Below are 13,099 nucleotides of genomic sequence, written 5' to 3' on the forward strand. Positions count from 1 at the left end.
ATAATACTATTATCCTTCATAATGGCCAGGATTTTTCTAAAAAAAAAAAAAAAAGCACAGAAAAAAAGCAGGCATGACCCAAGTGGAATGACCATGTAAGTCTGAAAATGCTTCATTCTTCATAGAGATCTTTTTTTTGCCAGTGGTTAAATTCCAAACCTACTGTATTAATGAGGGAAAGCAGACATAATACTAAAAGTAATTTTTAAATAACACCACCCACCCATAGGAAACCATATCTAAAAGTACAACTGACTGACAACTGAAAGGTTATATTTCAAAAGAAATACCAACTTTTGATTATTTACAAATTGATTATTAATTTAATGAATTAACTAGGTCCTCTTTTATTTTCAACCTGCTGCTAACTGACTTTTGGTCATTTTTCTACTGATTAAAAGTTGAATGTTGTGAGTCTTTTAAAATAAGGTCAACTGTTAGCTGATCTGATAACCTATTTGAGAGGGTGAAGGATAAAACTGTTGGTTAACATTGGGTTTCAGGATACTTTGTATTGATTCTTTTATCAATAAAAACAGTGTGGAAGAACACACAGAATACTTATGATGATGTGCATCCACATGCCATCTTTGACACTGACCAGTGAAATCAGTCAAATCACAACCTCAGTGTCTTAGCAATGCCTTAGGATTTACTGATAGTGTCACACAGGGAGCTCCCACCAGAGGAATTCCCCCCATTGATGAAATCACATATCCTTTACTATATGTTGAAGGATAAGGAAGATAATTTTGCATTCTATATAGTCTTAGGAAATGAGATTTTTGAAGGACAGCAATGAGAAACATTGCCACAGGCTATGCTACTATATTAAAATGCTGGCAGGCATGAAAAGCTTTGGTTTCCAGGCATATCAAAATGTAAAGTTTGAAAACTGTTTTTGCAGGCATTCTAACAATGGAAGGGAAGAGAGACACTTCATAACAAAACATCAAGTTAGAAGACAGGTCATAGGAACTCAATATATTATCAGAGTAGATGGAGGTTTTCAAAAACCAGAGTCAACCTAATCTTTTTTCTTACCTCTGGTTAAAAAAAAATGAGGATGGTTCAGTTTCCATCATTTCTTCTCCTTCCTCACTTCTACGTCCTAGCTTCCCTAGCTTTCTTCTAGACTCTGTACAAATCCCACCTTTTTCAAGAGACTTTTCCTAGACTCCTATCCACTCCCCCTACTATTCCTCTCCCTCCTTATACTAGTACCTTCCCTCTGAGATTACCTCCCATTGAGAGGAGAGAAAGAGAAAGAGAGAGAGAGAGTGTAGAGAGAGACAGTGTAGAGAGAGACAGAAAGAGACAGAGAAGAGAGTCTGAGAAAATATACATAGTTGCTTGTACACTGTCTCCCCCACTAGAATGTGATTCCTTATAATCAGGAACCAGGTTTTCTTTTCTCTTTGTATGCTTACTAGTACATAATAAATGCTCCATAACCACTTGTTGACTGACTCCTTGCCTGATATCCTTATGTACTTTCACAGATGGACAGAGCCAGCTGGTAATTCTTTGTGTTTTGTTTTTCTGTTTCAGTACTGAGAGAATCTTTGGCTCACCTCATTATAAAAGCAAAGCAAACTTGAGGCCATACCATGCTCCAGCTCACATACGACAGGATTCCAAGTCAAGAGGATAATGTTTGGGGACTGAGTGTTGAGGGTACATGATTACAGGAAAGAATGTAATGAAAATACCGTGAATCCACTGACTATTAATATTACACAGACCAAAGCTGCAAAAAGGAAATAAAACAATTCTTAAATATAGAATAAGTCTGCAGAACTCAGGATGTGGACTTGGAAAAGAGTCCTTTATTTTTGATTTGTAAGAAAGAAGAAAAATCAGGATGGAGAGGCTGTACCTTGCAGATTTTATAAAGGGATTCTTGACCATCTCCTCCAGTGTCTTTGAAGTGATCATGTGCAGGAAATGTTCGATGAATGTCTCGTGTTATAACACTCTCCTGGGCTGAGTCCTAAAAAAAAAAAGAAAAAAAGAAGAGAACACAAACATGAAATTGCTATAAACATCAAAAGATCCATATGACAACCCAATTGATTATATCAGGTTAACAATCCAGTCATTTCAGCCCTCCAAAAAATAAGGCCCACAAGCTCCTATAGAAGATCTCATCTGCCCAAGAGAAACAAAATGATATTTTTCATTAAGACAGGCTCCAGAAGCTTCAATATGGGTAGCATTCTAAGCCCAGTAGGAAGCAATTTCTCATTCAATGGGTGTTCGGTTATTCTGGGAAATGTTGGTTATTTTATCTGTCTGAATGTCAAGAAAATGGGCTCTGACTCCTTCTAGCAACCCTAGTGGGTGCATTTATTCCACACACTTCCAGCCAGCAACAAAAGAGTGCTAATTGCAAATTAAAAGCATTGTTTAATGTCTTCTATCTGTAAACATTTGAATAGGTCCCTTTCCCAGTCTTGAATAAAAGAAAAGGAAGTTTTGAAGACGTGAGTTTCTTTAACGAATTTTAATTCTTATTCTCTCTTGCCCGGAAAATTAAGAAAAGATGGGGATAACTGATCAAACTTTGAGTTAAACCAATGTCTTCTCTTCCTATCTCTTTTCCACTCAGCTTCTACTCCACGCTGGGCGGTAATTAGACTTTATATCGTCTAGTGAAAAAAAGGAAACAGATTGCAAAGCTCTATATTTGTCAGCATGCACCCAAAACATTGAAAATAAGTTTTAAGGAGATTCTGCTGGCTTACAGGAGAAGATAGGAGACAAAATGTCCCTTCTAACTAGCAACAGAACCAAAGTCAAAGGGTTCTTTAGCTCCCTCAACTTTTGCAATGAGACACAGAGGGAGTTTCTACTTACCAAAGAAAAAGGAAGAATCCACACAGGGCAATAAAAATGGCTTTAGGGGAGAGACTTTAAGTAATTTTCATTTTAAAAGAAGAGTACTTAAGTATTCTAAGTATGGGAAATGAGTTTTTAGAAAGACTGGATCATGTTTTATTGCCCTGGTTTTTCCTAGTAGGAGAAAGAAGATAATCTTTTACAATGAGTCTTCATTTAGCTATTACCTGAAAAGCTGATAAAAGAAAACATTATTTACTCAAGGGGGAACTACATTAGGAGGCAGTGGCCGGAAGGGTAACAGTTCTTATCAGGCCTAGAAGATCCTAGAAACTTTGCCTGGGGAGCAAGGCATCATGGAAATTTATTTAGCCTCCTTAGACTGTAGAAACAAAAATCTAAAAACTATAGGAACTTAGACTAAAGGCACCTTTAGTGACCACCAACTCTAACTACTCTTGACTAAATTTTCCCCGTTAGGTTTGTTTACTTTTGAAGACTCCCTGTATCTGGACATTGATATATTCTTCCCGCATACTCAGGTACTCCGGGGAATGATGCCTGGAACTTCATGACATGAGAACAAGCACAATTTAAACTGCTGTTTTTCTATTCCCTTTTCTATGTCCATTTTGCAAACTAAATAAGCACTTTAGCTACCTTGCTTAGGTACATCTTTAATGAAAATGAAAGTCAGGCAGTACAACACCCTACTAGAATAGTTAATAGCAATAACAATAGCGTTTATACAGAGCTTTAAGATTAGAAAAGTGCTTTACAAATGTCTAACTTTATTCCCACAAAAACCCAGGGAGGTAGGTGGTGTCGTCCTCTTTTTACAGATGAAGAAATCGAGGCACAAAATACTGAAGTGACTTGCCCAGGGTCATATACACGCTAATGAGTGTCTAAGGGCAGGTTAGAACTCAGGTCTTCCTGATTCCAAATCTATTGTTCTAACCACTGCAATACCTAGCTGCTTCACAGAGTCCAAGAAGTGGACAAATAGTAGAAATCAAGATGGATTTGGAGTCAGAAGACCTGGTTTTGAACCAAGTTGTCTTCTCCCTGTGTGATGTCGGACAAGACAGTTGACCTTGTTAGGCCTCGGCTTCCTTATCTGTAAAAATGACATCAAATGACATTTTTAAAAAATCCTCTGTGATGTCCATAAGAAGCAGGGAGAGGAAAGGGTAACTTAAAACTTCAGAATCTAGGTCCTCCGCAGGAGGCCACATCACTGAGTTCCACTGACCCTCAAAAAACACTAAGGGGGATGTTCCTTCAGGATGAGCATACCTCCCTCTACTACCACTCTGAATATCAGAGGCTTAGTGCTCTATTTTAATATGTATAGATGAATCTTGATATGATCTGTGAACTACCTGCTCCAATGAGATAATGTATGTAAAGAGTTCTGAAAACCTTTAAGTACTAGAGAAATGCCACCTATTTTTAAAAAGAATTTTCTTCTCAGTAGGTTCTATACCTTTTATGTGGAAGCCTCCAAGAACTAAAGCACAACTGCATGCATAATAGGTATAAATCAAAGGATTCATAGTGAGTCTAAACTTTAAAGATTTTACAGGTCTTAAAATTTCCAATTTTTTTCCCAAGATAATCTCCTTCCTACCCCTCAAACATGGAAAGACACATTCCATGACGTAAAAAAGCAGCGTGTAGGTTTTATACTTCTTTCTTTTTTCCAGTGGGTAGGGGAAGGTAGGAGGGAAATAAAAACAATAAATACTTGATAATTGAAAAAATTATTTTTAAAAAATTAGCATGTATACCCACCTGAAAAAAACTGGAGAGAATTAATAAGAGAAGGCACAGGGACAAAGTAGGACCATATTTGTCAAAGGTTGTGTTGCTGTTTTGAATTCTGTTTTTAGAGATTGAAGGGTGCAGTGTGATGCTGAAAAAGGAAGAGAAAGGGGACCTCCTTGGCTACCACCATTCATTTATGTCACATGGAAATAAGCAAAGGCATAGGAGTTTTGCTCTGTTTTCTGGGGGCATTTCTGGGACAAAAATTATGTAAGGGTTGAATTCTGCTTATTCTTGAGAATAAAGAATTCACATATTCTCAAAGAATTTAAATTCATTCTATAAAGACTTTACTTTTTTATTTCCAAATTTTTGAAGCACAAAACTAAATTATCCTTAAAAAAAAAAAGATAGTCTGAATAGTGATAAAAATTTATGTTCCAAAAGAAAGGGGAATTGAGATTGCAATGTAAATACCACTTTCTAGAATGCACGACAAACACTCCAATTAACTTGTTTTTGGTTTTTTTTTTTTTTGCTTTTTGGAAGGCAATTGGGGTTAAGTGACTTGCCCAAGGTCACATGGCTAGGTTTTGTGTTGTGTCTGAGGCTGGATTTGAACTCAGGTCTTCCTGACTCCAGGGCTGGTGCTCTATTCACTGAGCCACCTAGCCGCCCCATTCAATTAACTTTTGATCATTTTTAGGAGTGGATTCAATTTCTAGTTTTACTATTGCAGATATTATACTATCTATCCTTCAAAAATTTTCAACACTGACATGATTATAATAATTCATGTTCTTTTGGAGTTTTTACAACCCTTGGAGAGAATTGTCAGCTACCTGTTTATCATGGGGGGAGGGGGAAGGAAAGCACAGAAGCATCAGCAAGATTACAAAGAGAAGTGGGGATGGTTTCAACCTATTGTCTTTGATATGGTTGCTTCTATACTGCTAACAAAGTGGCAAAGTGTTCAGTTTGGGTTGATTCTTCCCATGTGACTTAATCAATGAATAGAATTTAAAATAATGGGAAACTAGGGGGCACAGTATATCCATTACATAACAGGCCTACAGTCAGGAAGACTAATCTTCCTGAGTTCAAATCCAGTTTCAGATACTTACTAGCTGTGTGACCTTGGGCAAGTTACTTAACTTTGCCTCAGTTTCCTCATCTACAAAATGAGCTGGAGAAGGAAATGGCAAACCCCTCCAGTATCTTTGCCAAGAAAACTCCAAAAGGGGTCATGAAGTTGGACACGATGGAAACAACTGAACAACAAATAAAAGTAATTATCTCAAAGAATAATCAAAATACCATAGGATCACAGATCTGGAGCTAGATGGAAATTCAGAAGCCGTTGAGTAAATTTCCTCATTTTACAGACTGGGAAAGCAACAACCTGAAAAGTTACAGAACTTATCCGAAGACACACAGGTAGTCAACATTGGTCAGGATTTGAACCCAAGTCCTCTGAATCCAGAGCCAGTGCCCTTCCCACTGTGCCATGCTTTCTCTTCTCTAATCATTTAATTGTCCTTTTCTTTGTCCTATTTTTAAAAGTACAACACTGTTTTCCTCACCCCAGTTCCTCATTCAAAGAATAAGCTTCAATTTGCACCTATATCAGACATAAAAGCCCTGGACAGAAAGAGAAGAACTGAGTTCAAGTCATAAATCTACTTTCTGACCTTAGGAAAGTCAAATAAACCATTGAGGACTCTTTCTTTATCTTGAAGATTAAAGTTTTCTCATATCAAATGAAGACTTAATGCCTTCCAGGCTTCCTTCTACCTCTAATGTCTATGACAAATAACAACTTCCACTTAATGCGTGCTAGGCCATGTTGTTAGTACACAAAGATGACCATTGACAGGTTATTATTAGCCACAATTGGTCAGCTGACAGCTAACGTTAGGCCTTTAAAAATCTGACCTTTACAACATGCTTTCTGTTTGAACTCCACAGGGACCCCTCCTTTAGTTCCATACTGCTGTCAGATCTATGCTGAAACATTACTAGCAAGCCTACTTGCAGTTCCTTGCAAACAGATGGGTTTACAGGGGTAGATCTGATTTAGTCAGCCTTGATGTTTGCAAAAGGGAAAGGAGAAAATGTAAAAGCAGCTTCCCGTTTCAAGAATGCTACAAAAACCATTAGTTGAAAACAGCAACAGAAAAACCTTGAATCTCTGCCAGTTTTCATTCTTTGAATTATGGCTAAAGGTTTGAACATAATTGGAGAAATACTGAAGCAAAAAGCAAGCCCTGTCTTCTCAAATAAATCATATTAGGAATAATCTCCTTTCTGGGCATTACATGCAAATTGCTAGCAGTGCTCTGAAAGTCAAAGCATTGACTTAAAGGTCGAAGAAACGAGACCAGAGAACAATATAGGCCTCCACAGTGACTATCAACAGTGAGTACAGGTAAAAAGAGAAAGGTTTGAAGGGGAAAATAAAAGGTAGCAAAACTCTCCCAGAGCCATAGAAGAAAATCTGTTCTGGAAGGGAAGATCCTTACAAAAAGGGGTTTTGCATTTGATGGAATCCTGAAAGAATTCTTGAGTGCAAAAGAGTCTCAGACATATACCTGCGTACTGCTATCTATGGCCCTAGACTGTGTTTCCCAGAGGTGTTTCAGCACCTGGGTCAGTAACAAGGAGGGCTAATTATAAGGAACACCACAGTATCTGGCATTGGTTCTTGTTCATATACTGGCTCAAAGATGAATGAGTAGGCTCATATGTGACTTACATTCCAATAGGGATAAACAACACACACAGGGTAAGGATATTCAGGGAAGGACTTTTGGGGCAGGAAAATTAAAGGATTTGAACCAGGTGAGTGGAGCCATTGGGGAGTTAAGTGACATATCTTTTCCAGAATTACTAAGAGAATCAATTTTATTATGGTTCCAGAACTATAAAAAGGTGAAGGATGGGACACACACCAGGATGAAGGCTGTTGAGAAGATAGCTGGGGAATGACTGGAGTCAAACCTACATTTGATGGGTGACTGAGCTAACCATCAATCAAGACAGCAGAGCCACAAAGCAAGAGTTCCAGGATTGAAAGGAATAATTGGAGAAATAAATGGATATGTATAGTATAGTCAAAGGAAGAGAGAATTTCAAAAAGGAGCAGCACATAAAACTTGTTTTATCACTGACTCCTAGCACTCCACTATTAATATTAGTCTTTTTTTATTATGAAATTATTTTTTTAAATTTGTTTGTTTACTTTTAGTTTACAGGATTCAATTTCACAATTCCTTGAGTTTCATATTTTGTCCCCCTCCCTCCCCTCTCCCCCATGGCGGCATATAGTCAAGTATAGGATCTGTAAATACTTTCACATTATACATGTATCAGATGGAATGAAAAATGGTAAAGAAGACATAAAACCAAACAAGAAAAGGAAAAAGATCAGGTACTTTGCTTCCATCTGGATATAAACTCAGTTCTTTCTAGTTCTTTCTCTGGATGCACACATTTCTCTCCATCATGAGTCTTTTGGGGTTGACTTATATCCATTAATAATATTCTAATCAAAGAAGTTTTCATTTATCTCTATCCTTTCTTTCCTTTTTTTCTTAGCCATTTTTCTTTCCATAGCAAAACAAACTCTTTCTTCTCTCTTACAGTAACTCATATTTTAATTAAACAATGATTGTACACCTGATAAAAGACTTTTATATTACCGCTGTCTACTGGTTATTCTCTGTTCCTATACATATATTCCCATTCAAAAACCGCAGCTGATCTATGGGATGTAAACTTTTTTTAAAAGGACAGTTTGCATATTCAGTGAGATATAATTCATGTGACTTGCTTATGCCCACCAAGGGAGAAGGTAGTTTGTGACAAACAATTCTACCTATTAAGGAAAAAAGTAGATGAGAGATTGTTCACTTCCTAGACAGATTGTAATAATTTCAATGGAACAGGAAACCCTTGGGATAGGTGGTAATTTTACATTTGGATGTGAATGCCGAAACAGTCTATTAAAAAATGTGATTATAAAATACTACAGTATTTTTATTTCACTCAGATTGGAGTTTTTTTTTAAACTACAATTATTTAGGTAACTGTCATATCCTTTTCCTTCCAAATGGACTGCAAACTCTTTAAGAACAAGGTCCAAGTCTTAAACTCATCTTTGTTTTACCCCCAAAAGAGCGATTTACATACTGGAATCATTCCATCATTTTTTGTTGAATTTTACTCAACTGAACCAGGAAAGATTTATATTTGATTCTTCATAAAGAGTACACTTCTCTATTAACATGTGAGTTTTAATGACCTGAAAGTATAAACTACACTGATTACAATAACTTTACTAATTAGAAAAGAAATAAATAGGAAAGAATAGAAGTCTTTGTCCCTGAAAGAACATAATAGATATAAATTACAAACTCTACTTAGTGGAATGAAATAGTTTAAGTTGGTCCAATAAATGCACAATAGTCAAATCATTTTTGTGACATGTTGGTTAATAATTATAACTTACTTCTCTGGAAGCATACAATGCTTCTACTTCTCTACTGAAAAAGGAGGAACCATATCAGACTTTTTCAACTCATTTGTATGTTTCTGTTTGCTTCTCCCACCCCCTTACAGATTTTCTAATTGTACTTCATTCAGTAGAGGGTAGGAATCTTTTTCTGTGATAAGGCATACAAAGAACTTGATCAATTTTGGTTGAAAAAAAAGAAAATGGTAAATGGTAGTAATCACAGTAAATGTTCTATTTCTACTTGGTGCACTGCCAGATGCATCCATAAATGATGAAAACATTCCAAGACTTATCATGCAAAAACACATTCAGGTGTTTGAATACAATACATTAATGGAATATAACCACAGGTTTTTTTTGGTAAGATTTTTCATGATTAAAGAACACATCTTTTCTTGGTGGTTTGACAAACTAAAAACTTTTTTATGTAGCTCCTAACTCAGTCAAAAGTAGTATGAAAAGTAAATTACCCCTTAGCAAAGTTATATGTATATAAAATAAGATTCAGGACAAAATTAGGACTAAAATTCCACATTTATTTTTCTCCAAATCAAGAGCTTGTCAACAACATGCACATAATCTCTACTTTCACTTGGAATATAAAAGGATGGTACTCACTCTGCTTGATCCCAGAATTCTAAACTAGAATCAAGGGCTGGTTATAAATGCCAAGAAATAGAATGTAGCTCAATATTATGAACTTCTAAGAAACCAGAGTACCTTAAAAATGAAATGTGAGAGAGAGAACTCCTTCTCATTCAAGATGTTGAAGAAGAATCTCTTCATCCAGGGAGTTGAACTCAAGGACCTCTAGAATCCCTGCTCAAGAACTCAACGATTGTATACAATAAAGGTCGCTTTCATTAATGGAGATAGTCCCTCCACCAATAGAGAGAGACAGTTCCTGACATCAAGGAGCAATTTACATTCTAGAGAGGAAAGACATGGAGGGCAGCAGGAAGGAGCAAAAGACACACACCATGGCATCATGTGGAACTGGCCAAGAAATGGTGGACAAGCCTGGTTCCAAGCCAGATAAGGTGAATGAACACTCACCTATCAGATCAAGTGGACCCAAGAATGATTATGATGGAGGGGAGATACAGATGATGGTTGGAATATAGCCAGCTGGTGAGGAGATAGCTGGGATGGAATGCAGTTTGCAGGATGTAGAGCTCTCCAAACGTTTTTGCCATGTGGGGCTCTTCTCTATGCTATACTACAAATTTTCCTAAGAGGATATGTATAACAGACTGGAAGGTTTCCTCATCTTTAAATCTGGACAATATTTATTGTGTTTCTTGGTGACTGGTAAAATCTATGTTGTTATCAAGCAAAGTTCACAAGGTCAACATTACACTTTTTTTTCTGTAACAAAAGCAAACTAATGAAACTTCAATATCTCAAGATTCTAAAATAAGACTTGTGAATACAACATGGTGACAAGACTTTCTCAACATAACTAGGCCAGTCCTTGGACAACAGACTTATCAATGGGCCCATCCTTGCATCTTTTCTGGCTTGGCAGGACCTGCCAGAGCTTGTGCTCTCAACTGATAAAATATTAAGTGTAAATTTTTTTTCTGGTGAGACTTCAACTTGAATAATAGATTCAAAGACAAGGAAAAAAATAATCTAAGGCTAATTTTTCATCATCTATTGAAAAATGAAATGGCAAACTTGACTTTAAGACAGACATTGGAAAATGAAATTCTAATGCTGCCTTTAAGGCAATTTTCTCATCTCAAAGATTCTCTAAGGTTCATATTGTTTGAGAGTTTTACCTTGTAGTTATTAACCTCATATCAAAATAATCTTTAAACATTGAGATGTGTGCAAATGTTCTGCTGTTCTTCAATTAACCTTCTTTCCACAAGTGTTAGATGAACTATATAATTCATATGATCAGCTTTCTTCTGGAAACAAACAGGAATCTTTCAAAAACTGAAATTCATTCTCTTTCTCTCATATTAAAATGTAGCAGTTTGTAAGGTAATGTTTTTTTTTTACTCACTGAAATGGCTTGAAGTGGTTAACTACACTGAAGGTGAAATAGGCAAAAATTAAACCTTTTTTTTCCAATTCAAAAATTCTCAATTACAATGCTTCTTAGATAAAGCTAACTTATTTTTTCAGCAACATAACAAATAATGGAAAGATACCGGAACACATTACAATAATGACACTTCAAAAGTTATAAAGACAGTTAAAATTTTACTTTACTGACTACTACACCTTGACCTGAAAAAAAGTATAATGCTATATAATCAAAGAAGTATTTTTTAAAAATTATTTTATGTTCTCCCTAACAATTCAGGAACATGCATAACAGAAACTATAGATTATAGTTACCGTCTCCTTTCTTACCACTTGTCCCTTGTAACCAGTAAGAAGATTCATTATCCCTAAGATCATAGGATGATATGGTTTAGAACCCAGAGAACTTGTCATGTCATTCAACACCCTCATTTTACAAATAAAGAACTGAAGACCATAGAGGTATGAGTGACTAGCCCAAGGTCATACAGCTGATAAGTGGACAAGTCGAGATTTAAATCTTGATGGCCTGAGTCCAAAAGTCAGTCCCCATCAGGAGGAAAGAGCTTCTAAGGTTTCTTGACCAACAGCATGCAGATGACTAACACAGAAGCTATGCCCACCTTAATTCTGTGTCCTTGAAGCAATATCCTTTCCCTGCTATGGTAAAATGAATCTCATGTGTGTTAACTGTCAGATGGAATAAGAGTATCATCCCACTGCATTCCAACTCCAACTTGCACTTCCAGATTGCCCTCTCAAATACCTGAAGACAGACAGCTACCACACCATCTCTGAGTCTTCTCCTCTCCAACCTAAACATGCTCAGATCCTTCAAACCAATCCTCATACAGGATATAAATGTCTTTACCATCTTGCCAACCCTTCTCCAGACCCTCTCCAATTTATTAAATGTCCTTCTTAATCTGTGGTGCCTGGAACTAGACACGTTATTTTAGATGAGGTCTCATGAAGGCAAAATTTCATGGACCAATTGTGCTCTTGTTCCTGGAAGCTATGCCTTTTTAATGCAGTCCACAATGACATTAGCTATTTTTGGCTGCCGTATATCATTGTTGTTGTTCAGCTGTTTTGGCCATGTCATGTCTGACTCTTCCTAACACCATTTGGGGTTTTCTTGGCAAAGATACTGGAGTGGTTTGTCATTTCCTTCTCTCCAGCTCATTTTACAGATGAGCAAACTGAGGCAAACAGGGTTAGTGACTTGCCCAGGGTCACACAGCCAGTAAGTGTCCAAGGCTAAATTTGAACTCAGGTCTTCCTGACTCCAAGCCTGGCCCTCTAACTGTGCTACCTAGCTGCCACATATTGCTGACTCATACTGAATGCAAAGGTCACTAAAACTCCCAGATCTTTTCCATAATAATGCTAACAATTCCTCTACCATCTCATACTTCTAAAGTTCATTTTTCAAACCCAGTATAAGAAATATCTATCTCTATTGAATCTTATCTCATTAAATAAAAGACCAACATTCTAACCCATCAATATCCTTTTGAATCCCAACACTGTCATCTAGAGCATACAGTTCATCCAGGTCAGGTGACCTGAATTCATTGAGAACATCTGGGTACTCTCTTACTACTATCTCCTTACTTACCCTTACTTACCTTGAATATCAATTCTTTGTTAATTACCTTTGTCCTGTCCTTTCTAGAGCAAAAGTCATTCTCTCCTTGGCAAAAGAAGGGAAACAAGACTTGAGCAGCACAGTACAATAAAAAAGATTATTGCACATGAAACTGCAAATCTGCCATGTACAACTTGTTATTCCCCTCCAAATACACAACAAAGTTATCATATAATTTTTTTTAACTGGTGCAATTTGACAAAAACATGATACCATCTCATGAAGGCTTGTTTCCAGGTTTCATGCATTTCTTCTTTTTTTTTTTCTTTTTAATCTAAGTCACC

The 13,099-nt window shown here is 36.6% G+C and overlaps 1 protein-coding gene across 5 annotated transcripts in view; it reads right to left on the bottom strand.

Moving 5' to 3' along the window:
* Window positions 1-13,099, bottom strand: part of RABGAP1L (RAB GTPase activating protein 1 like) — a 694,415-nt gene that overhangs the window by 305,716 nt on the left and 375,600 nt on the right. For all 5 annotated transcript variants that reach the window (XM_069065530.1, XM_069065529.1, XM_069065528.1 and 2 more), the window contains one exon: window positions 1,880-1,993. In XM_069065530.1, the coding sequence (XP_068921631.1) occupies window positions 1,880-1,993 (114 nt within the window). The remainder of the gene's footprint in view (window positions 1-1,879; window positions 1,994-13,099) is intronic.

This window comes from Petaurus breviceps, unplaced genomic scaffold (genome assembly GCF_028583685.1).
Source record: "Petaurus breviceps papuanus isolate PSGF00001 unplaced genomic scaffold, PetGlider_PUasm1.0 90692, whole genome shotgun sequence".
In the NCBI taxonomy this organism is placed as follows: domain Eukaryota; kingdom Metazoa; phylum Chordata; class Mammalia; order Diprotodontia; family Petauridae; genus Petaurus; species Petaurus breviceps.